This window comes from Chiloscyllium plagiosum, chromosome 38, assembly GCF_004010195.1.
Source record: "Chiloscyllium plagiosum isolate BGI_BamShark_2017 chromosome 38, ASM401019v2, whole genome shotgun sequence".
NCBI classification, from domain to species: Eukaryota; Metazoa; Chordata; class Chondrichthyes; order Orectolobiformes; family Hemiscylliidae; genus Chiloscyllium; species Chiloscyllium plagiosum.
Window position 1 is genome coordinate 1747460 of NC_057747.1, and position 24756 is coordinate 1772215.

At 42.8% G+C, this 24756-nt stretch overlaps 1 protein-coding gene across 1 annotated transcript in view; it reads right to left on the minus strand.

Annotated features, from left to right (window-relative positions):
* Positions 1-24321, minus strand: part of tm9sf3 (transmembrane 9 superfamily member 3) — a 153997-nt gene extending 129676 nt beyond the window's left edge. Inside the window, exon 1 of the mRNA XM_043678647.1 lies at positions 24127-24321. Coding sequence (XP_043534582.1) covers positions 24127-24213 — 87 coding nt within the window. The 5' untranslated portion in view covers positions 24214-24321. The remainder of the gene's footprint in view (positions 1-24126) is intronic.
* Positions 24322-24756: the final 435 nt, after the last annotated feature.

Genomic DNA, 24756 nt, shown 5'->3' on the forward strand with positions numbered 1-24756 from the left:
GGGAGTGGAGGTTGGGTTGGTGGGGGGTGCGGATCTGACAAGGGAGTTGCGGAGGTAGTGGTCTTTCCGGAACGCTGATAGGGGTGGGGAGGGAAATATATCCTTGGTGGTGGGGTCCGTTTGGAGGTGGCGGAAATGACGAAGGATGATCCGATGTATCTGGAGGTTGGTGGGTGGTAGGTGAGGACTAGTGGGGATATGTCCTGGTGGCGATTAGAGGGGCGGGGCTCAAGGGCGGAGGAGCGGGAAGTGGAGGAGATGCAGTGGAGAGCATCGTCAACCACGTCTGAGAGGAAATTGCGGTCTTTAAAGGAGGAGGCCATCTGGGTTGTTCGGTATTGGTATTGGTCCTCCTGGGAGCAGATGCGGCGAAGGCGAAGGAATTGGGAATATGGGATGGCGTTTTTACAAGGGGCAGGGTGGGAAGAGGTGTAATCTAGATAGCTGTGGGAGTCAGTCGGTTTATAGTATACGTCAGTGTTGAGTCGGTCATTCGAGATAGAGATGGAGAGGTCTTGGAAGGGGAGGGAGGAGTCTGAGACGGTCCAGGTAAATTTGAGGTCGGGGTGGAAGGTGTTAGTAAAATGGATGAACTGTTCAACCTCCTCGTGGGAACACGAGGTAGCGCCGATACAGTCATCAATGTAGTGGAGGAAAAGGTAGGGTGTGGTGCCAGTGTAGCTGCGGAAGATGGACTGTTCCAGAGATGTGCAGGCTAGGTGGATAAGTCATGGTAAATGCAGGGTTACAGGGATTTGTCGGGGGCGGGGGGGGGGGGGGGGAGAGAAAGAAGGTGGAGAAGAGAAGATGGGATGCAGACTCAAATGGACCACATGATTTCTATCTGCACTACAGGGATTCTGTTCCAAAGTAAAAAAGGATTCATAACAAATGTCTGGTTGATAACACAAATGAGAATCCAACTAAAAAGATCGGAGAAGTGTAAAAATACAAAGGGAACCAAAAAAGGGAGACAAAACTGGCTGTTAACATAAAATGGAACCAGAGGGATACAAGCAGTAAATGCTTGTTAAGAGGAGGAGTTAGGGCAATGAAGGATCCACAAGAAAGGTTCCACAGAGAGGCAGAGGTACTAAATGTTGTCTATTCTGACAATGATGCGACTAAAGTTGCAATGAGAAAGATAAGTGAGCCACTAAATAAGTTAAAAATTAACAAAAAGGAGGCATTATGAAGGCTGGCTGAATTATATATTAATAGGTCACCATGACCATATCAGATGCACCTGAGGATGCTAAGGGAAGTAGGCATGGAAATTGCAGAGGCACTTTTTATATTCATCGCAAACCAATTTTTTTTCATAAAATTTGATATGTTTTGAATGAGACAAGTTCAAGAGAAATACAGTAAAAGAGGTGGATTATGGACTCCCAAAACGCATTTGATACAATGCCAAACAACAGGTGTGTCAGTAAAGTTGAAATCCACAAAATATCAGGAACAGTGGCAGCTCTGATAGAAAGTTGATAGAAAGTTGATAGAGTGACAGGCTACAGAGTAACGGCAAACAATTGTTTTTCACACTGGAGAAAGGTGTAGAAGGATGCCCAGGGAAACAAGTATTTGGATTACTCTTTCTTAACCTAGATTACGATCTAAACTGGAATGTAAAGATTTCAAAATCTGTGGGTGATAGAAAACTTCGGAGTACAGTGAAATGAGAGGCTGGTGGAGACTTCAAGAGGGTGTGGAGAAGCGGCAGATGAAATTTAATACAGGAAACTACAAAGCAATACAGTTTGATAGGAAAAACACAAAGGTTATGCAAAATAAAAGAACACAACTCTAAAGGAGATGTAGAAATGGCTGTATGAGGCATAAAGAAAGCAGTTAGAAGACTGCAAAAGAAAGAAAATTATATTGACCACTTATAAAATTCTGGTTCAGCCTGAACTGCAGAAGTATATCCAGTTTTGACCAAAGTACTAGACATATCTCAAAGCATTGCAGAGAAGGTGTTGAAAAGATCAATGAGCAAGTTGCCAGGAAGGCAGACTTCAATTACACCAACTGAATGGACAAGTTGGGGCTATTCTCGCTGACCTGGTCAAAAAGGAAATTTGACAAAAGTGTTGAAAATCATGAGGGGATCAGAACACAGTAAAAAGAGATTAAAATTGCTAAGAGACATAAACCAGAAGACACTGATTTAAGGTGAACAAAAGAATGTGTGACGACATAACAAAACTTTTGTGCACCACCTGTTCAGAATCTAGAGCTTTAGAGAATGGTGAAGACAGATTCATGCTTTTCAGAAGATTAGATTAGATTACCTACAGTGTGGAAACAGGCCCTTCGGCCCAACACGTCCACACCGACCCTCCGAAGAGTAACCCACCCAGACCCCTTTCCCTCTGACTAATGCACCTAACACTATGGGGAAATTTACCATGACCAATTCACCTGACCTGCACATCTTTGGACTGTGGGAGGAAACCGGAGCACCAGGAGGAAACCCACGCAGACACGGGGAGAATGTGCAAACTCCACACAGGCAGTCGCCCGAGGCTGGAATTGAACTTGGGTCCCTGGTACTGTGAGGCAGCAGTGCTAACCACTGAACCACCGTGCCGCCCCCAATAATAGATAATTAGACAAGTACATGAAAATAACAAGATCTACAGGCAGGACTTGTGATTAGATGATTTGCTGTTGTAGAGTGCCTATACAAACTTAATGGGCCAGATAGTCCACCTATACTGCTGTATTCATTCTTTAATCTTTAATTGCCCCACAATGCAAAAGTAGCATAGGACTAATCTGATACTCCTATTCTAACAGGTTGAGAAGGGTCAAGTTTAGATTTTATAAAACCTTAAGATTGCAATGTAATTGTGTTGATGACTGTTGTTTAGTCGGCAACTTGAGTAATATAGACACTTGGACCAAGTTTGTTCAGTATCCATTAGTGCTGATAAAAAAAATCCCTTTATTTTCACTGCCAGCTTTTTCAATACTCCCCCTTGAGCCAGTTTGCAGTGATTGCAGTGTTGTTCACTCTGCACCAGATTTGATCTCTTCACTCTTGCATTAGAAAACTCATTCTGAAGCAGTGTATCAGACTTTGTTCCTTTCTCCACAGATGCTGGCTAGTTTCTCCAGCATTCTCTGTTTGTTATAGAAAACTCAGCCGATCTGCTCTGGATGATATTGAGCATTTCCCATAGCTAAGAACCCATCTCTCTCAAGAGACCGTGAAGACAGAGACTGATTTTCATCAGTAAGGGAATTGAAGTTTATGGGGAAAAGGCAGGAAAGTGCAGTTGAGTATCAGATCAATTATGATCTCATTAAATGGTAGTGCAGACTCGATGAGCTGAATGCCTATTCCGCTGCCACTTGTTATTGATCAACTGATCATGTCAACCTTCAACAAACTGTATCGGCAAGATTTTAACTATCCTCTAAGTTAGCAAAAGTCCAATTGTACAGGGCAGTTGTCAACCATGCTCTCTCTAATGTGTCTCCTTCCAGCACTGGCTGTTGCATTCCACTTTCCTTCAAGTTTAGCAATTCCGCTTACATTTTAAAAGGGGACACTGCTCATGAGCAACCAGTAAGTTGCTTGATTAGTGCACTTGATCATCTCTGAGCTATGCAGTTGGTTATGCAGTGATGTCAGTTGTCGTTCCCAAACTCCTGCATTGCAGTGAGACTTCATCGTCAGTGGCAGTCTTTTGCAGAGGAGGATGACTCTCTTCCACACTCAGGATGGGTCCGTAAGGTGGCTGGATAGTCTGATGCAGCTTCCGCAGGCTCTGTTACATCTGGGCAGGTGGCAGCCGTGGGAAAGAATGGCTGAGACATTGGCATGGCAGCACTCTCCTTTTGTTGTTTTCACCTGTCCTTAGTTTTTTCCTAACGGCAAGCATCAAGGAGTTTGCAGCTTTACTGCGTGCTCCTCCTCCACTTTGGACAGTCTATGGTCAGTGATTCCTAGGTGTCCGTGGGAATGCTGCAATTCACTAGTGAGGCGTCGTGTATCACTAAAGTCCTTCCTCTGTTCACCTAGGCCTCGTCTGCCATTTCAAAGCTGTGAGTAGAGCACCTGCTTGGGGAGTCTTGTGTTGGTCATGTGGACGACATGATCCAGCTCATCGTAGTTGCTCAAAGGTGGTCAGTACCTCAATGCTGAGATGTTGGCCTGCTGGTATTGCATTTTTCTTCCCAACGAATTTGCAAGACGTTGTGCAGGCAGCATTATAATCATGGAATCCCTACAATGTGGAAACAGGCCAGTTGGCCCAACAAGTCCACACCAACCCTCCAGACAGGATCCCACCCAGACCCATTCCTCTACTATTTCCCATGACTAATGCACCCAACCTATACATCCCTGAACACTGAGCAATTTAGCATGGCCAACTGCGCACCTTTGGATTGTGGGAGAAAACTGGAGCACCCGGAGGAAATCCACGCAGACTCCACTCAGACAGTTGCCAGAGGGTGGAATTGAATTGGGTCCTTCATGCTTCTAACTACTGAGCCACCATGCCGCCCCAGTGTTGATGGTACTGCTCCAGCGCCTGAGCTGTCTGCTGGAGACAGCCCACATCTCAGAGCCGTATAGGAAGGCGGGAACAAGCTCAGCTCTGTAGACCATGATCTTGGTGACGAATCTGATGTTGTTGTCCTCAAACAACCTTTTCCTCAGGCAACCAAAAGCTGTGCTCGCGGGGGGGGGGGGGGGGGCTGGGCCTCTCATGAATATCTGGTTTTGCCGACAGAACACTCCCAAGGTACTAGAAACAGTCAATGTTTGATAAGGGCACGCTGGGGACCTTGATGATTGGGGTTTCACTCCACACCAGGCCAGGTTGGAGGTCCTTTGCCTTGCCAATGTTCAGGGTGAGAATTTATGCAAGAGTCACAGATAAGAATGCTGGGGAAATTTCAACAATACCTGTAGGTCCAAGTTTAACAAGTGAACTGACTTACAAATGTTTCTGACCTCTACAAAGATTCAGGCAGAAGTCCTGCAAAATCAACTTTGATGACCTAAAATGGTGTCTAGGTAAGTTAATAAGGCACAGGTGCAGAATTAGGCCATTCAGCCCATTGAGTCTGCTCCACCATTCCTTCATGGCTGATATGCTCTTCATTCCCATTTTCCTGCCCTCTCCCCATAACCCTTCAACCTATTACCAATTAAAAATCTGTCTCATTCTTCTTTAAATTTACTACTCACTGTTCCAGTATCCATCGCACTTTGGGGTAGCAAATTCCACGGATTCACAACCCTTTGGGAGAAGTAGCTTCCTCAACCGTTTTAAATTTGCTACCCCTCATCCTAAAGATATAACCGAGAATGCCTCACAAGAGGATCTGCTCCACGTATATTTTAGCCATACTGAATATCATCTTAAATACCTCAATTTGATCTCCCCTCATTCTTTCAAAGTCCAGAGAGTATAGGCCTAAACTGTTCAATCTCTCTTCAAACAACAAACCCCTTATCTCTAGGATCAATCTAGTGAATCTCCTCTGAACTGCCTCCAATGCTATTCCATCTTTCCTCAAATAAGGGGACCAAAACTGTGTACAATATACCAATTCCTTGTATAGTTGCAACAATACTTCCTTACCTTTATGTTCTATTCCTCTATTGAGGACATGTCTGCCCTCAATCCTAATATCTTGCTGAGTATTTTATCCCTATCAATGTTGCTCGTTCTAAGTTCGACCTCTGACTTGCCTGTTCCAATAGGAATGGTACTGTTGTCCTCCACCATGAAAACTGTGTGAAAACTCCACCATGAATTTTGTTAGTTTTCTTTCATAATATATCTTATTTCTTTTTATTAATGGTTAGTATCCTTTTGTTTATGTTTCAAAGTTTCCCATTACACAATACCAAATCCAGAGTAGCCTGCACCATAGTTTGTTCCATAACACACTGCTCCAAGAAACAGTCCCTAACACATTCAATGAACTCTGCCTCCAGATGGTCAATAAATATCTCTACTGCCAGGCCCCCTATATACAGGGCATTCCCCTTTAACTCGCATTTCATCAACATGATTTGGGCGTAACGCGATTGGTGAATTGGTGAACAATTTTTTTAAAAAATGTGAACTCGTGAGCTATTACATGATTTCATTCCCAGTTACCTTAAGTCCACTCGAGGTGTTTAATTCCCGTTGTTCCCATTATTTCTATTGTGCAATCTTCTACAACACAAAGTCGCATGAGGACACAACTACGACATTATAGCTGAACAGACTGTATTTCTAAGGTTCAACTGTGCAGGAATTGGTGGGAACGTGTGATAAAATCCATTTCTTGTGTATCCAATTGTATCAGAGAAGCATGCATTTTCGGAGAATGCAACATTCAGAGCACAGTCAGTTCTTAATTCTGCCCTGTGACTATTGTAAGGACTATTGTAAGTTCTTCAATAGGTAATTGGGGACAGTTTAGGGGACACAGGCAGCTGGAGAAAGAGAACTAGGGGTAGTATATGCCATATATGGCACTATGCTGCTAGAATGAACTCAGAAGTAAGTCCTACGAGTTCAGTAGACAGCTAATGAATTTGAGTGAGAACTCAGAAGTCATCCTGGGGAGCTAAGAAGTGGGAAAGTTGCTGCCTCCATAATAGGGGATGCCATGTGGGGCTTTTAAACCAACTTGAATTAACATGACAGTGCAGCTAAGAAAGTGGCATTTAAAATGCCACAAGCAGTAGTTGCCTCATACAACTGAGCCAAAGTGGAACTCAGAAGACCCAGCGACAGATCTAGCAAAAAGGTGGAGTTGTGTTTGTGTAGAAGTACTGGACTGTGATCAAGGGGAGCATACAGGAACAGGAGCATTCATCCAATTAACTCATATAGAATGGTTTTTAAGAGTGAGTTTAAAGACAGTATCAGCAAAAATGAAGAACTGCAGTTCCTTATGAAATTTCATGAGATTGATAACCCACTGTTATTAACAGCTAGGGGGGATTTACTGAGAAATGTGTGAAATCCGTCCTGAGTTCATTAGCTTTTTGATGTGTAGTGTGGGAGTGTACAATCACAGCATATTATCCATATTTACCATGTTAATTCTGAATATTGTGTCTCTGCATGTTTTCTTACTGGAGGTGGTCACACTACTTAGTATTTTCTGATCTGATCAGTGGTCAGGGCTAAGGAACTGTGGGTGCAGTTGAGGCAGTTATTGGGACCCAGAAAGCAGGAGATGGGAGCACCTCAGCAATTGTTCAACAGGTTTGGCATTCTTTTGGTTTGTTGGGTGCGTGAGGGGGACTGCTGGGTGGTTGAGATACCCAACTATGGCACTGATGAGCACAGGAACCCACTTAAGTGAGTTTTGCAAAAAGGAATGCAGTGGTATTAGAGGAAGATAGTAATCTGCAGGGGATTGATGCTGTTCCCTGCAGAGAAGAGCAAGAATTCAGAAGGTTGTACTGCTTGCCTCATACCAAGATTTGTGAAGCACGTTCAAGGCTAAGAGGAACATAGGCAGCGAGGGAGGTCAATTTAGACAACACAAGGAAGAAAGGTACTTCACAATCAGTATGAGAAATAAAGTATCAAATAAAGCAGAGCTCAAAGGGTAATAGATTTGAATTATTCCCTTAGCCACACGAAAGTCGGCAGAGGGCAAATAAGATCAGTGAAGTTAATGAGTGACACAAAGGCTGGTGCAGAAGTGGGTTCCAGTTTGTAGGGCAGTAGAAATAGACAAAGTGGAATCTATGCTGTTGAGATAGTCTACATCTGAACAAGGCTGGGACAGGTGCTCTTGCAAACTGCAGAACCAGGGAACTAGAGAGTGTTTTAAACTAAATAATGGGGCCAAGTGATTATGTTTGGGAAGATGGGGCAAATCAAAAAGTACAGAAAGGGCAAAACAGAAGTGTTTAAATTGGGAAATAATAATGCCATGACCGGAAGGAATTATAATAATAATTAGTAATAACATTAGCAAATTTGCTGATGATACTAAGCTGGGTGGCAGGGTGAAATGTGATGAGGATGTTAGAAGATTACAGGGTGACCTGGACAAGTTAGGTGAGTGGTTAGATGCATGGCAGATGCAGTTTAATGTGGATAAATGTATGGTTATCCACTTTGGTGGCAAGAACAGGAAGGCAGATTACTACCTAAATGGAATCAATTTAGGTAAAGGGGCAGTACAAAGAGATCTGGGTGTTCTTGTACACCAGTCAATGAAGGTAAGCATGCAGGTACAGCAGGTAGTGAAGCGGCTAATAGCATGCTGGCCTTCATAACAAGAGGGATTGAGTATAGAAGCAGAGGTTCTTCTGCAGCTGTACAGGGCCCTAGTGAGACCACAGCTGGAGTAGTGTGTGCAGTTATGGTCTCCAAATTTGAGGAAAGACATTCTGGCTATTGAGGGAGCGCAACTTCGGTTCACGAGGTCAATTCCTCGTGAATGGCGGGATTACCTTACACTGAAAGACTGGAGCGACTGGGCTTGTATACCCTTGAGTTTAGAAGACTGAGAGGGGATCTGATTGAGACATGTAAGATTATTAAAGGATTGAACACTCTGGAGGCAGGAAACATGTTTCCGCTGATGGGTGAGTGCCGAACCAGAGGACACAGCTTAAAAATACGGGGTTTTTAAGGACAGAGATGAGGAGAAACTTCTTCCCCCAGGGAGTGGTGGCTGTGTGGAATGCTCTGCCCCAGAGGGCAGTGGAGGCCCAGTCTCTGGATTCATTTAAGAAAGAGTTGGATAGAGCTCTCAAGGATTGTGGAATCAAGGGTTAAGGAGATAAGGCTGGAACAGGATACTGATTAAGGATGATCAGCCATGATCATATTGAATGGTGGTGCAGACTCGAAGGGCAGAATGGCCTACTCCTGCACCTATTGTCTATTGAAGAACAAAATTAAAGCCTCTGCGTCTGAACGTATGAAGCATTCTGAACAGATAAACTAATAACAAAAATAGAAATACATATCGGGTCATATAGCCATTACAAAGGCATAGCTGCAGGATGACACATTGATATAACATTTGGGAAAGACTGAGGTAGAAAAAGATTGAAGGGTAGTTCTGATAATTAATTATTGTATTTGCACAGTAGAGAGGATGACAAATTCAGGAAATCAAGGCGTAAATCAATTTGGGTATGAAGGATAGTTACTAAAGGCAAGAAGTCATTTTTAGGGGTAGCGTGCAGGCCTCCAAAAATAAGTATCTTTGATGAAGGGACTGAATGCATGGTTGTTGAATCTGTCATTGGCACAGGACAAATACAAGTCCAACATGAACCCTTTATGGTAAAATATTGGAGCAATAAACTCAGAGAACCTTAGACTTCTAGACAATACCGGACTGGCTGGGAAGAACAAAAATGCTTTCAGTGAGTTCAAAGGGAGCAATTCAGTTGCAGCCCAACAAGAAAATAGGAAGTGTAAGAAGGAACTTAAGAAAGCAATTAGAAGAACAAAAAAAGGGGGCATGAAAAAGGACTTCTGAACAAACTTAGGGAGAATCCTAAGATACTTTATATTAAAGGGAAGAGGTTAACCAGTGAAAGGATAGTGCCCATTTGGGACCAAGAGGCAATCGGTGTGTGAACCGCAGGATATCGGAAGGATGTTAAATGAATATTTCTCTTCGGTTCTCCTTTTCCAGAGTGAAAACTGAAGTATGGCATTCAGGAAAAGGCACTGTGAAGAACTTGCACATTTTGACATAGGAAGTGGGGAGGCACCAGATGTTATTACAGGCTTAAAAATGGACAAATCCCCTAGCCTGGACAAATTGTATCCCAGGGTGCTATGGAAGGTGAAGCAGGAAATTGCAGGGACATTAACACAAATTTTTCTCTCCTCTCTGCCCATGGGTGGGGGGGGTGGGGGCGGGTGCCGCCAGAGGACTGGAAGATGTCTAATGTGGTTCTAGTTTTCAACAAAGGTGGTAGAGATGAACCAGGAAATTATAGACTGGTCAGTCTCATGTCAGCAGTAAGGAAACTACTGGAGAAAATTCTTAATGACAGAATTAATATCTACTTGCGAAACATGGGTTAATTAGGGATAGTCAGCATGGCTTTGGCAGAAGGAGGTCATACCGAACAAATTTGTTAGAATTTTTCAAAAATCTGATCAAGTGTGTTGCTTGGGGAATTTCAGTTGATGTTGTTTATATAGATTTTAGCAAAGCTTTTGACAAGGTACCACATAGGACACTGATCAAGAAGCTGAAAGCAAACAGAGTTCAGGAAAACTTGGCAAGAGGGAGCAGAAGCTGGCTTAGTAATAGGACGTAAAGGGTAGTATTAGAAGGTTGTTTAAGTGACTGGAGACCAGTGTCCAGTAGCGTACCACAAGAATGAGTACTGGGACTTACCGTTTGTTCTGTAATGCATGGTTGCATTCTTTGCAAACCCACATTATAGAAAAATCACACTTTAGAAACAGCGCTTAAAGTTGGTGATGGAACTGCTTGACAGCCAACACACATTTTAAAAGTTTGAGTTTTACAGCCAAAACAACACATTTTAAAAAGGTTTGTGCTTTAGAAACAGTGTCCACAATTTGTCAATCACATTACAGCAAATTTGCATTAACAAAACACATTTTACAGTAGAACAACCTGTATATAAATGATACAGATGAAAATGTAGAGGGAATGTTAAGCAAGTTTGCACATGACACCAAGGATGGTTATTAGTGAAGACGATGGCTGTAGATTATAGGAATATATAGATGGGTTGGTCAGATGGGCAGAGCAGTGGCATATGGTATATAACGCTGTTAAGTGGAAGGTGACACACTTGGGAAGAAACACAAGATGAGGGAGTATTTAATAAATGGCAGGTCACTGGATTGCTCAGAGGAACAGAGGGATCTTGGGGTAATTATTCACAGATCCCTGAAGTCAGTAGTACATGTGAATAGGATAGTTAAGGCGGCAAATGGGACACTTTCTTTCATCAGTTATGGCATAGAGTATAACAGCAAGGAGGTAATGTCATTGTACAGAGCGTTGGTTAGGCCACAGCTGGAGTACTGTGTGCAGTCTGGACACCCCACTACAGGAACGATGTAGCACTCGAGAGATATACAGAGAAGGCTCATCAGAAAGTTGCCGGGATGGAGCAATTGAGATATAAGAGACAGACTTGGATCGTCTTCTTTAGAGCAGAAAAGGCTGAAGGAGGAAACGATTGAAGTGTAGAAGGTTATTAGGACAGGGGTCAATCACAGAGGGGTTGTAATTTTAGGGTAAGGGACAGGAGATTCAGAGGGGATTTGAGAAAAAAAACCTTTTCACTCAGATTTTGGTGGGAATCTGGAATGCACTGCCTGGAAAGGTAGTGGAGACTGGAAACTTTACAAATGTATGACGACATTGTGGTGGTGCCTGTAACTGGTGCAGAGTGAGTGATCTCTTAGTCATCAGGAGTTAACTTGTATAGTCAATCGATTCTTGGAAGCTGAAATGGGGCCTGGTCCACCAGACTGGGGGTCAGTCACCTGGCTGTTGCAGCAGCTGGAGTATTGGTGGTGATGAGGTGGTGTTGGCAGCAGAGATATTCCAGGTCTGGTCAGCAGGGCTGCTTCAGTGTGCTTCTCCTTGCTGTTGCATCCTCAAGCAATGGCTTGGCTGCTGCAGAGTGTGGCAGCATCCCAGTAACTACTTAGGAAATGAAGAGCCATGTATAGAACAAAATAATGTAATTGGCCCTAAATTTTTGTTATAATGTATGTAACCAAAGTGGCAGTGAATTATGGCAGCTTCTATACATTTTACTGTAACTGCATAAATACATGTAACAAAAAATGTCTATTACTACTACAACCTTTTAAAAAATATCTGGATGAGCACTTGAAATATCATAACATTCAATGATATGGTATAAGTGCAGAAAATTGGAATTAGTGCACCTTTAGTGGTGGATATCGTTCGTGCAATTTGATGGGTCCAAGGGCCTTTTTTGTGCTGAGGGACCATATAACTCTGACTCTAAATGGGAAAGTTATTTGTGAAGAAGAGATAAAGAAGCTAAAAAGGTATTTACATAGGTTGAGCAGGAAAGCATCCAGATGGAATATAATGTCAGAAAATATGAAACTGACCACTTTAGTAGAAAAAGTAAAAAAAGTGCACCATCTAAATTGCGAAATATGCAGAGATTGGAGGTTCAAATATATCCTCATGGAAAGGTTGCAAAAGGTTGGTATGCATGTACAACAACTAATGAGGTAACCTAGTAGAATATACTGTTAATTACAAGGGGAACTGAATACAAAATTAGTAAGGTCATGTTTCACCTCCACAGGGTACTGGTGAGACCTCATCTGAGGTATGTGTACAACATTAGTGCCCTTATTTAAGGAAGGATGTAAGTGCAATGAAAGCATTTCAGTGATTCACAAAAATACCTGGAATGGGTGATTTATCTTATGGTGAAAATTTGAATAGTGAGTTCAGGAAAGAGAGAGACTACTTAATTGAAACATAAAACCCTGATGGTTTTAACATGTTACATAGCAAGAATGCAAATAACCAGGAAAGCTAATAGGATGTTATGCTTTATTGCAAGGGGAAACTGAATACCAGAATAGGGAGGCCATGTTTCAGTTATAGAAGGCATTAGTCAGACCACAACTGGAGTACTGTGCACGGTAATGGTGACTATATTTACAGAAGGATGTTAATGCATCGGAGGCAGTTCAGACAAGGTTTACTAGACTAATAGTTGGAATGAGCGGATTGACTTAGGAGGAAAGATTAGACAGCCTCTATCCTCTGGAGTTTAGCAGTCAGAGGGTGAATTAATTGAAATATTTAAGATCACGAGGAAACTTGATTGGGTGGATGTTGACTAACACCTTCCACCCCGACCTCAAATTTACCTGGACCGTCTCAGACTCCTCCCTACCCTTCCTAGACCTCTCCATTTCCATCTCGAGCGACCGAATCAACACGGACATTTACTATAAACTGACCGACTCCCACAGCTACCTCGACTACACCTCCTCCCACCCTGCCCCCTGTAAAAACGCCATCCCATATTCCTTCGTCTCCGCCGCATCTGCTCACAGGAGGACCAGTTCCAATCCGAACAACCCAGATGGCCTCCTTCTACAAAGACCGCAATTTCCCCCCAGACGTGGTCAACGATGTTCTCCACCGCATCTCCTCCACTTCCCGCTCCTCTGCCCTTGAGCCCTGCCCCTCCAATCACCACCAGGACAGAACCCCACTGGTCCTCACCTCCCACCCCACCAACCTCCATATACATCATATCAGATGTATCCATATACGTCGTCATTTCCGCCACATCCAAACGGACCCAACCACCAGGGATATATTCCCCTCCCCTCCCCAATCAGCGTTCCGAAAAGACCACTCCCTCCGTGACTCCCTCATCAGGTCCACACCTACCTAACCTCCACTCCTGGCACCTTCCCCTGTAACCGCAAGAAATGCAAAACATGCACCCACACCTCTCCCCCCTTACTTCCCTCCAAGGACCCAAGGGATCCTTCCATATCCGCCACAACTTCACCTGCACCTCCACACACATCATTTACTGCATGCGCTGCTCCCGATGTGGCCTCCTCTATATTGGGGAGACAGGCTGCCTACTTGCGGAATGTTTCAGAGAACACCTCTGGGATATCCGGACCAACCAACCCAACCACCCCGTGGCTCAACACATCAACTCCCCCTCCCACTCCACCAAGAACATGCAGGTCCTTGGACTGCTCCATCGCCAGACCATAGCAACACGACGGCTGGAGGAAGAGCGCCTCATCTTCCACCTAGGAACCCTCCAACCACAAGGGATGGACTCAGATTTCTCTAGTTTCCTCATTTCCCCTACCCCCACCTTGTCTCAGTCCCAACCCTCGAACTCAGCACCACCTTCCTAACCTGCAATGTTCTTCCTGACCTTTCCGCCCCCAGCCCCACTCCGGCCTATCACCCTCAACTTAATCACCCTCATCTTAACCTCCTTCCACCTATCGCATTTCCAACGCCCCTCCCCCAAGTCCCTCCTCCCTACATTTTATCTTAGCCTGCTTGGCACACTTTTCTCATTCCTGAAGACGGGTTCATGCCTGAAACGTTGATTCTCCTGCTCCTTGGATGCTGCCTGACCTGCTGCGCTTTTCCAGCAACACATTTTCAGCTCTGATCTCCAGCATCTGCAGTCCTCACTTTCTCCTGGATATTGAAAGCATGGGTCCTTTTGTGGGATGACGTAGAACTAGGGGGTCACAGCTTAAAAACAAGTGGGGTGGGGAATCATTTAATTTTAAGAGTTAAGAGTCTTTGAAAATCCCTTCCTCAAAAGGCAACAGATGGAGAATTTTTAAATATATCTACAGCAGAAGTAGATAGATTCTTGACTACCAAGGGAATGAAAGAATATTAGGCATATGCAGGAATGTAGAACTGAAGTTAAAATCAAATCAGCTGTGATCTTATGAATGGCAAAGCAGACTCATAGGGCTCGTAGAGTGGTTGCCTAACTCTTGTTCCTTAGAACATAGGACATTATGACACAGTTCAGTACCCTGCAGCCCCCTTATTTGTACGTTCGTATCTATCCCTCAACGTGGGAGTTCTCGAATTAAGAATCGCTGTTGTACTGGTGAAGAGCAACCTTTCTGAACTGCTGCATTCCATGTGATCTAAGTAAACCCATAATGTCGTTGGGAAAGGTATTCAAGAATTTTGACTAAACAACACTGAAGAAACAGCGATATATTTTGAATCAGACGGCAACTTGCTCCTGTTAGGGTCATTCACTGCATAACTGTGCAGAACCACTGCTTACTCATGATAACGATACTCATGGTGTAAGTGTCCAAGTCACTGTCTGTTCCAGGTAACCATGATGTGAAAGAGCCGGTGTTGGACAGGGGCGGGGGAGGAACAAAGTAAAAATCACACAACGCCAGGTTTAGTCCAACAGGTTTATTTGGAAACACTAGCTTTCAGAGCACTATTTCTTCATCAGGTGGTTGTGAAGCAGGACCGTAAAACAGTGTCATGCAAGCAAAATGATGCATTTAACAAATCTGTGTGTTATGGTCCTGCTTCACAACCACACGAAGAAACAGCGCTCCGAAAGCTGGTGCTTCCAAATAAACCTGTTGGACTATTATCTGGTGTTGTATGATTTTTAACTTATTCCAGGTAACAATCAGACACCATGTCACACTATATAGAGTACCTCAAACCAATTTTTAAATTGTCTGCTTCCTGTTCTGGAGGCATCTGTCCATTGAAGTTGTAAAATGTTGTTCACAAATATGTCATTAAGGTGCACATGCTGTTGGTCTGTATGAAGCTGGCACTGGACAGCAATGGCATCACGCACAAAATAGGCATAATTTCAGCGAGTCAGTATTACAGTGGAGCTTTATACATTGTTGAGGGCCAATGTTTGTGTATTAGGGAAAAAATGCAAAGCTAACTAAGGTTTGGATTCAATCTGCTTAAGCACATTCAACATGGTAATAAGTTGCTACAGTGCAGACACTGGAATGGAGATGTAGCAACACAAATGAAGCCCTGGCTCAAATTAGGAGATGATTGTGAACGGACTTTCCTGACAAAGTATTCAGGAAAGGCAAGGAAGGAAAGAAGTAAAAGATGGGAGACTTGGCACTTTCTGTAGAAGGAGCTGTTACAGCACTGGTAGGGATCACATACTCTGGCATACCAAGACAGAATCTATTGGTTAAAATAGATGAACCATTTCACTTCTGGGTGATAGCCACCATAGTGGGAAAGAGACAGAAGAGTAAATCTGCACGAAATTACAGGATTAGAGAAGTGCTAATGGAGAAATTTCATTATTCTAATGGGATAGTTTCAACAGAAGGAAAATAACTGTGTAAATGTATGGCAAAGCACTCTGGCAAGAAGAACATGAATAAAAGTGAAGGCAAAGTCTCCGTTTACAGAGTTACTACATATTTCAAAGAACTAGATTCTATCTGAAGGTAAAACAATTTATAAATCACCAACATATAACTGTATCAGTTAAAAATCTAACCCCCCCCCCCAGTCTCACTTAATTCCACCTCGAAACACACACACAGACTGAAGAAATTGCCGTATGGGCAGAGTAAAATGCCGGGAAAGCATTTACATGGTGCCTGTCCACAGAGTTTGTCCTTTTGTCAACCAGAAATCTTCTTCTCAATCTTCCTGCTTCCATTATTTTCATTTGTTTGCAGGAAGCACAGGATGACTGGTTCACACTTATAAAACTCTCTGATATATTAATTGAAAGGTTACAACAACCGATGAGGGGAAACAAACAGGCTGTCTTCAGGCTTGAGATGCTTTTTATTGCAGAGCAATAACAGCTTCCTTCCTCTTCCAGAGTTCAAATAATTTCCGAACATTCACACCATAAGCTATTCAGCTACCTGGGAACCAATTACAGTTTGTCTTGATGACTGGTCTCTAGCCCACAGACCAATCAGCTACTCGTTGTCAGCCAAACTTTGATTTGTACACACCTCTTGGCTCCAGCTAATCTGCAACTCGACCTTCTCTCACTGCTTAAACAAGCAATTGTGTAAACAGCACTTACAATGAATATCAGGAAACCTGTTTTTTAAAAATCTTTCAACAATCCTTGGCTTCTAATCCAGTTCATGCAATTTTACCACATAATCAAAAATACAGAAAAATAAACAGAAACTTTACACCGTTTAACAATAAATTATACCTATTCAAATCAAGAGATTAGACTAAGTATTTTCTCACAAAGAATTGAAGGACTTTGGAACTTTCTTCCTTGAAAGGCTCTGAAAGCAGAGTCTACGAATATTTTTAAGGAATAGATAGATAAATTCTTGATGAGTAAGACAGAATGTCCATTGGGGTAGACAGAAATGTGAAGTGATCAGATCAGTTAACAATTTACTGAATAGTGGAACAGTCTCAAGAGGCTGAATGGCCTACTCAAGTTCCCAATTCAGATTAACTAAACTCTTGACTTTCATTCTTTGGCACTTGTACCACGGCTATCAGTCCTATGTCATAACAAAGGAAAATTGCTCATTTCCCTCTCGATTTAAAATGAGAAATTGTCATCAGATCACAAGCAGATGTCAATATTGGGGAAAAGCATGCCAGCAGAGCAGATCCATGTCACAAACTGCACAGGTCAGGTGCTGCTTTAACAATCCCCTATACTGATTAACTAATACCATGAATTAATCGTTATTCACACAGGAGTTTGAATTTGCTCTCAAGTTTCTTGGGTGCTCTGATCACAGAGCTTCAGTTCTACTTGATGATTTGAAATCAATGACCATTTGCCCCGTGAAACCCTGCATTGTTAAGGTCTATACAAAGTTGATTAAACTGCAAGAAATAGATTTTGAAAAATACATTTTGACCCATTTATCATAGTTTTGTATTTCAGTAACATGTTTTAACTATGAAGTGTTTTAGTGGCTCCAGCTGTGTTAGGCCTCACTGTATCCAAAGTGCCTACAGAAAGGTTTGCCTTTCAAAACTAAATGGTACAATTTTAAATGAGAGCTGGAGGCTCACATACACAGGTTTGACAGCAGCGGGATAAGCTAGTGAGGCTGCTGAAACAGCAAACAGAATCCTCAGGCAGCAAACACAAAGGCAAGAAAATATTGCATCTTGCTGCCTCTCTCTCACTCTCCTCCTTGTAAGATGCATTGTACAAACAGAATTACACCTTTATTCAAGACGTTAGTCACGTGCTTTTATATCCCAAATGGCTCAGCCTCAAATTTTGTTTGATAATGTACCTTGGGACATCTTAGGAGTATAAGGTGCTTTGCAAATGTAAACTAGTCTTGTAAATTTCTGTACATCACTGCTTATGCTTCAGAGTAAAGTGTACAATTCTGGACGCCATTCATTTGAGAAGGTTCATTGCCTTAGTGGTATCAGTCATGAGGAAGTTTAGCTACCCAAATGAACAGAGAAGCTGGATTTGCTCTCAATATAGCAGAAGAGAGACTTAAATGGGGCGTTCAATACTGTTGAAAGTTAGGAGATTTATATCAATAGCACAAAGGGCACATTGGTCTGTAACAGAAGAACAAGTATGAAAATTAGGAGTAACAATTTTACAATGAACTGATGTGATATGAAATGCACTGTCTAAAAGAGCAGAAATAAATCCATTCATAACTTTAAAAATGAACTTGAGCATCTATCTGAAAAAAAAACAATGCTGTTGGGAGCAAACCAGAGCATTGGAACTAACTTGAGCCTTCAGCTCATTAAACTGAATTCTTTCAGACAATCCCCACAACTTGCGTGGAGGTGGTGAGGATAGTCCAGAAACCGAGGCTAATGTTGAGGATATGAGTCAAATTCTAACACTTCTGATTATGAAATTATCATGTAAACACTGCTGAGTGATTTAAAACCCATCTGGTTCACTAATTTCTAAGGGTAGGAAATCTACCATTTTTACCTTAACTGGCCTACTTTTGATTCCAGATCTAGTAATGTGGCTGACTCTTAACTGCCCTCGCCATTCACTGAGTTGCCAAAACTGCTGCAAAGTCTAAAGAAAGGAATGAAAATCAGACAGACCACCGCATTGATCTCGGCCCTGTTGATCCTGCAAAGTCGTCCTTACTAACATCTGAGAGCTTGCATAAAAATTGGGAGTTGTCCCACAGATTAGTCAAGCAACAGCCTGACAGTCACACTCACTGAATCATATCTCAATGTCCTAAACACCACAATTCCTGGTCTTCACCTGCCCTAGAGGTGTTCGCTCAGTTGTTTATAGTTTAGGAGGATGATACTCAACATTAACTCAGAACCCCACAAAGTCTCATAGCATCAGGTCAAATATAGGCAAGAAAACATCCTACTGAGTATCACCTAGTCTATGATCCTCCACCCAACAAGAGAGCAAACATTTGACCTTGGCCCCAGTATTCTATCACTGATGCACCTGTCCATGACAGTTTGGTCAGAATGCAGAGATAATATATTATGCATATCCTGCATTGTGCAGTGTGGCACTAACACAATGTTAAATAGGACAGATTTTGAATAGATCTAGCAACATAAAACACCATATCTATGAGGCATTGCATGCCATCAGCAGCAGTAGACCCGACAAGCAGGAAGCTGGAAGAACATAGCAAGTCAGGCTGCACCAGGAGGTAGAGAAGTCAACGTTTCAAATATAAACCTTCTTCAGGACTAGGATCAGGTGTAAGGGGAGCCACAGATAGAGTGGGGTGCAGACTGGTGAAGTGGGGATAGGTCAACACAGGTAGAGGGTATGACTTGGTCGGTCGATGGTAGCAATGAACCTGGTTGGTGGCAAGAAGGGTCAATGAGAGGAATGGAAGGGAGGGGACATCCATCAACAGCAGTAGAACCACATTTTATAATCTCATGGCTTGCATATCTCCACAATCTACCATGATCATCAAGCCAGGTGTTGAACTCTAGTTCAATGAAGAGCGCAGCGTCAGGTGTATCTAAAAACAAGGCAACTACTTTGTAAAGCTAGAACACAAGACTGCTTGCATGCAAAACAGAAGCAGCTTGCAACAGGCATGGCTAAGTGATCTCACAAACAATGCATCATATTAGGTCCTGCTGTCCTGTCACATCCTTGAGGTTGGAAGAGCAAAGTAAGCCAGGCAGTATCAGGAGGTGAAGTTGTCCATGTTTTGGGTATAACTCTTCTTCCTGTCATCAATGGTGGTGGACAATTAAACAACTCACTGGAGGTGGGGGCTCGAAAAATATCCCATACTCAATGTCAGGATCAATGAACTTAAAGTCAATGCTCAATGAATTACCACCTTAAATTTGCATATTAACAGAATTAAGGCTGTGGATTGACTTTTTAAATTCACCAATGTCACACAGTCAAAACAAGCCCATCTAAACCTCCAGTCCCACAACATTTTAAGCAGGAAAAAAATAGAGTGAATAAAATTAAAAGGACAAATTGTTCAGTTGCTTCCTATGGACGAGTTTAAATATTCTGCTCCAAGATACACTCTTGTTCAACTTTTAGAAATTATTTGTTCTATAAACAGGTTGCATTCCACCTCTCCTTAAAACAGCTGCATTCCAAGCAGTCTCATACTCAGGTCACACATTTTATTTTCACCAATCTCCAAAAAATGAAATCCATCCAGACTATAATGCAAATTAAAAGCAACTGCTGTGCTGAGTAGATCATTAGATTATTTGGAAATCAAATCTGATTTTGCTCATTTCTTCCCTCCTCTGCATAATTCAAACTGAAACTGCAAGAGTACTCAGGGAGTTGTTAGAAGTGTTTTACTGAAGACAATGTTCAACCAAAGACTATCTGCTGTTCCACTGGTGCAAATTGATTTTAAAAATTTCACAGCCCTACTAAAAGCAGGATACTCTTCAAACCAATATTCATCTCCATCATAAATAGCACAGCTACTTGAAATCTGAAAAAACAAAATTTCTTATACCATGATTCCTACCCCCATTGTACATTTTTTGAAAAAGCAATGGTCTACACAATTCTCTTCCCTTGCTCTAGTTTTTCCTAGAAGCTCTTCATTGTAATATCTTCTACTCATGAGTTATATCTGAAACATTTACTTCTATGTTTTCAAGAGATGCTGCTTGATCTACTCAGAGTTGACACAGTAGAGACCAACTCGCGAGTACTTATTTGCAGGACATCTTGTGTTCAAAACGATAGTGTTGTATATACCGGCATAAAACTGACAAATGTTTGAACATTTGGGACACAGTAATCTTTTTCTTGAAATTGAGTTTTGCTTTCTTTCTTTATCGTCAGACTTTTGAGGCTTCTGGAAGATATTCATAGTATCCCTACAGTGTGGAAACAGGCCATTTGGCCTAATAACTCCACACTGACCCTCCAAAGAGTAGCCCACCCAGACTCATTCCCCTGACTACATTTACCCCTGACTAATACATCTAACTGATACATTCCTGAACACAATGGGCAATTCACGTAACCTGGTCATCTTTGAATTGTGGGAGGAAAGCCACGCAGACACAGATAGAATGTGCAGACTCCACATAGACAGTTGCCTGAGGCGAATCGAACCCAGCTCCCTGGAGCTGTGAGCCAGGGGTGCTAAACACTGAGCCACCACGCTACCCCTCAGAATCTCTTCTTGAAATTAAGGTTCACTTAAAACAGCTGCATTCCAAGCAGTCTCATACTCAGGTCACACATTTTATTTTCACCAATCTCCAAAAAATGAAATCCATCCAGACTATAATGCAAATTAAAAGCAACTACTGTGATTTTTTCAGTCAAGGACCGCAAATTATGAAACTCTCTTGCCCAACTTTAATAACCTTACACAGCTCAAGTTTAAGCTTAACATCACCTAAAAGCAATTCTGATTTACCTGGTCTTTTAAGCACATTTCCTCAGCCTAATGTCCTAAACTATGTACATACTAGCTCAAAAGAACTCCCTCTTTTTCACATTCCATCCATTTATTTGTGCTGAATTTGACACTATTTACCTTGATTACAAGATAATTCTACAATACACCATACAGCTATTACAAAGATTACTGCTCTGCTTTTTAGGTTATCAAAATATCTTATCACCAGCACAGCACCCCTACTAAACAGTGCCTGGTTGTTTAAAATAAATTGCTTCTAAACATATAATTTGCAAGACAAAATGTAACAGTTTATCGAATACCTTCAATGTAAATAGAACAGGAATGACAAGTAAACAGACATTTCAAGGTTCTGGATGCATTATCAATTACCACTGATAAACAACTCTGGTAGTTCATTAGCACCAGCTCAGTTCTAGCTCCAGATCTAACTTGCTATTTTATATATTACCAAACATTTCTGAGCTCTGGTACAAAAACCAAGAAATAAATAAAGTAGTAATATAAACCGAAATATTCCATGATTAGTACACAGTGGAATTATTTCACACATAATAAAAACAATAATATAGTGGGACTGGACAACTATAATTAGTTACTGCTGAGAGTGTGTAATCTTCCCAGAAGCATTTTATAAAAGATTGCAGATAAAAGTACAACTTCCAAATAAAACCAGACATCCGATGAACATTTGGCAGCACAACTGTGAAATACCCTTTTCTCTCTTGATTCAACGTAGATTTTAGCATTATATTTTACTTGTAATCTACCCATTACATGTTCAAGGCACAACAACTTGAACTATCACTGCCACTAACTTAAAATATAATACAACATGATAGTGCTCTCTTTAATATTGAAAGAATCCCAAGACCACAACACAATAAGTCTCTTTACCTCAAGTTCCAATGACTTGCTGCTCAGTGTTCTGGAATACAGTGAACCTGTCTGGCTCAGGTATTAGACTGCAATGGTTACAGAAGGATGAACCTGATTCCAATTTTGCACCATCAGGTGTATTATCGAGTTTGAAGCTCAGCCCAAATGGATAGAAAGCAAGTTTGCTGTTTTCTAGTTGAAAGGTTTCTAATTAAAACGCATTTGGGAAAACACCTATCCAATTTCCTGAGGATATTGTTCTACAGGACAAACTTACACCTCAGTACTAAATCAGCAATCGCACTTGGCCACAGGATCGGCTTAGATATGAAAGAATATTGCAATGAAGCAAAGTGATACTTTGAAGTTGGGATGAAATGGAAGGGAGCAGTACTCTGCAGTAACTTGACCTGGCAGAGCTGAAAGGCAACAGTGAGTGCCAAAACAGACGTTTGTTAATGTCATTTAGTACGAGGACAAAGTACACAAAATTGTTCATGTTGCTGTCAGAATTTCACATCCTGTGATTTCAAAAACAGAATAAGGCATTGAGTGCAAAAGATTTATCTTGTACATCAAAACTTAATTTACTGGAAGTTTTACAGACTGCTATTACTGGATAGTGATCAATTTGGAATAGTGATTTATATTGAATGTGGAGAGTATAACCATATATTTCAATGGCAGGACAGTCTCTGTTCATTGCTTCTTTACTTGAGATCAGGTTGATAAATTCACTGCTCACTATTCATCATCTATCAATCAGGTCCTGTGCTATCTCTAATTTTTTTTTCTGTTTAAGATTGCAATTAAGCAACGGTTCTCAGACTTTGCAGAATTTTTTTGCAACGGAATTGAGGCAAACAACTATTAATAACATATTCAACTTGAAAGAAACACAAAGATTCATAGAACTTTATCCTCCCAAATATCTCAACAGGAGGTAATGGATAGGAACAAAGACTCAGAGCAGGGGTTAATCTCCCTCTTATAACCCACAAGGACTGAAATCTGCATTAAACATGGAATTTCATGATCTGTAATACTTGGAAGATCATTGCTGTATTTCAGAACCTTTTCATTACAAATCAGATTATAACTTTCATCTCCTACTTGCTCATACCTTGGGACCTGTCAAGCCTGGCCATGAATGCTTAGACTGGATTTTCTTACAAAGAGAAAGCATGTTCATAAAGTTATTTCAAATGCTATCACGATAAGCACAAGAACAACTAATAAAAATAAATGTGTTTGGTTACTTGCAGCTGTCACAACCAATGTGAACACAATTCCATCCTGTCCTTATGTACAGTTCAGAGAATCAGGAATAAGGCTCCATCTGTCTGAACTACTAACAGAAATAGCGATAACAGTCAACCAAGCACACCCAAAAGTCAATTATTTCACACTTTACAACACAGATTAATACTGGAAGCCGGAGCAAGGAAATTAAAAGGTTGTTGTTATCAGTAACATTACTGCCTCACTGTTAAAGCACAATCTCAAAACGTTCAGACTCTTGCCACAACTACACAACATAGATCCCCGGCCCGTTGTCACACGCGAGGCCCAGGCCGCAGGCCAAGTCCGGCTGGGGAGCGAGAGGCAGCCGGTGCAAGGTCAGCGCCGGGAAGGGGAATCCATCAACACGGGCCCAGGCATTAACTCCAGGCCGGGGCCTGGTCGAGGCCGGCCGCCGCTGCTGCGGTACACGATCCGGGCCCTCGGCCGCCACCAACACCGGAACCCGCCTAATCAGGGCCCGCACCCAGATGGGAGACACGGGCCCTCACCCTCGGCTCTGGGACGCCCGCCCGCCGGTATTTTCCTCACCCTCCCCCTCACCGCTTACCGTATGATCGTGTTCGTCGGCTCGGGCCCTCAGGATGCCGATGGTGAGGCCGACACAGGCCAACAGTAGGAGTTTGCAGGGGGCCATGTCGTGTGGGCTCTGGCTCCGAGCGCCGCTGTCGCCGGGTGCTCACCGCACTCACAGGCTCCGGCCCCGCCTCGCACTGCTCGGCCTCAGGGGGCGCGCGCCACCAGCCCGCCGTTCCGGCAGCGCCACGTCATCGGCGGCTCCACGGGGCACGCCGCAGCGTTGGGAGAGGGCGGGGTGAGCGCGCCGGGGCGGAGCCACGAGCTTCAGGGGGCGGGGTCACGCGGCACCGTGGGCGGGCTCAAATGACTCGGTGGGCGCGGCCAATTGCGTGAGGGACGGGTCCACGCGACAATGGGCGAGGTCTGCAGCGCCAGGTTTTACGTGCAACGGAAGCGTCAATAGACGAGGCCATGACCCTCAGGGGTAAGGTTGGGTTTAACCAGCCCGGGGGTGGACCAACGGCCGGTTGTGGGCCAGGCGATCAGCGCCAGGGGCGGGACAATGAGATTCAACCAACGAGCGGGACTATTGAAGCCCAAGGGCGGGGCCAACAGTATTGGGGCGGGGAAAGCAGGCCATGGGCAGGGCCATATCGCTGTG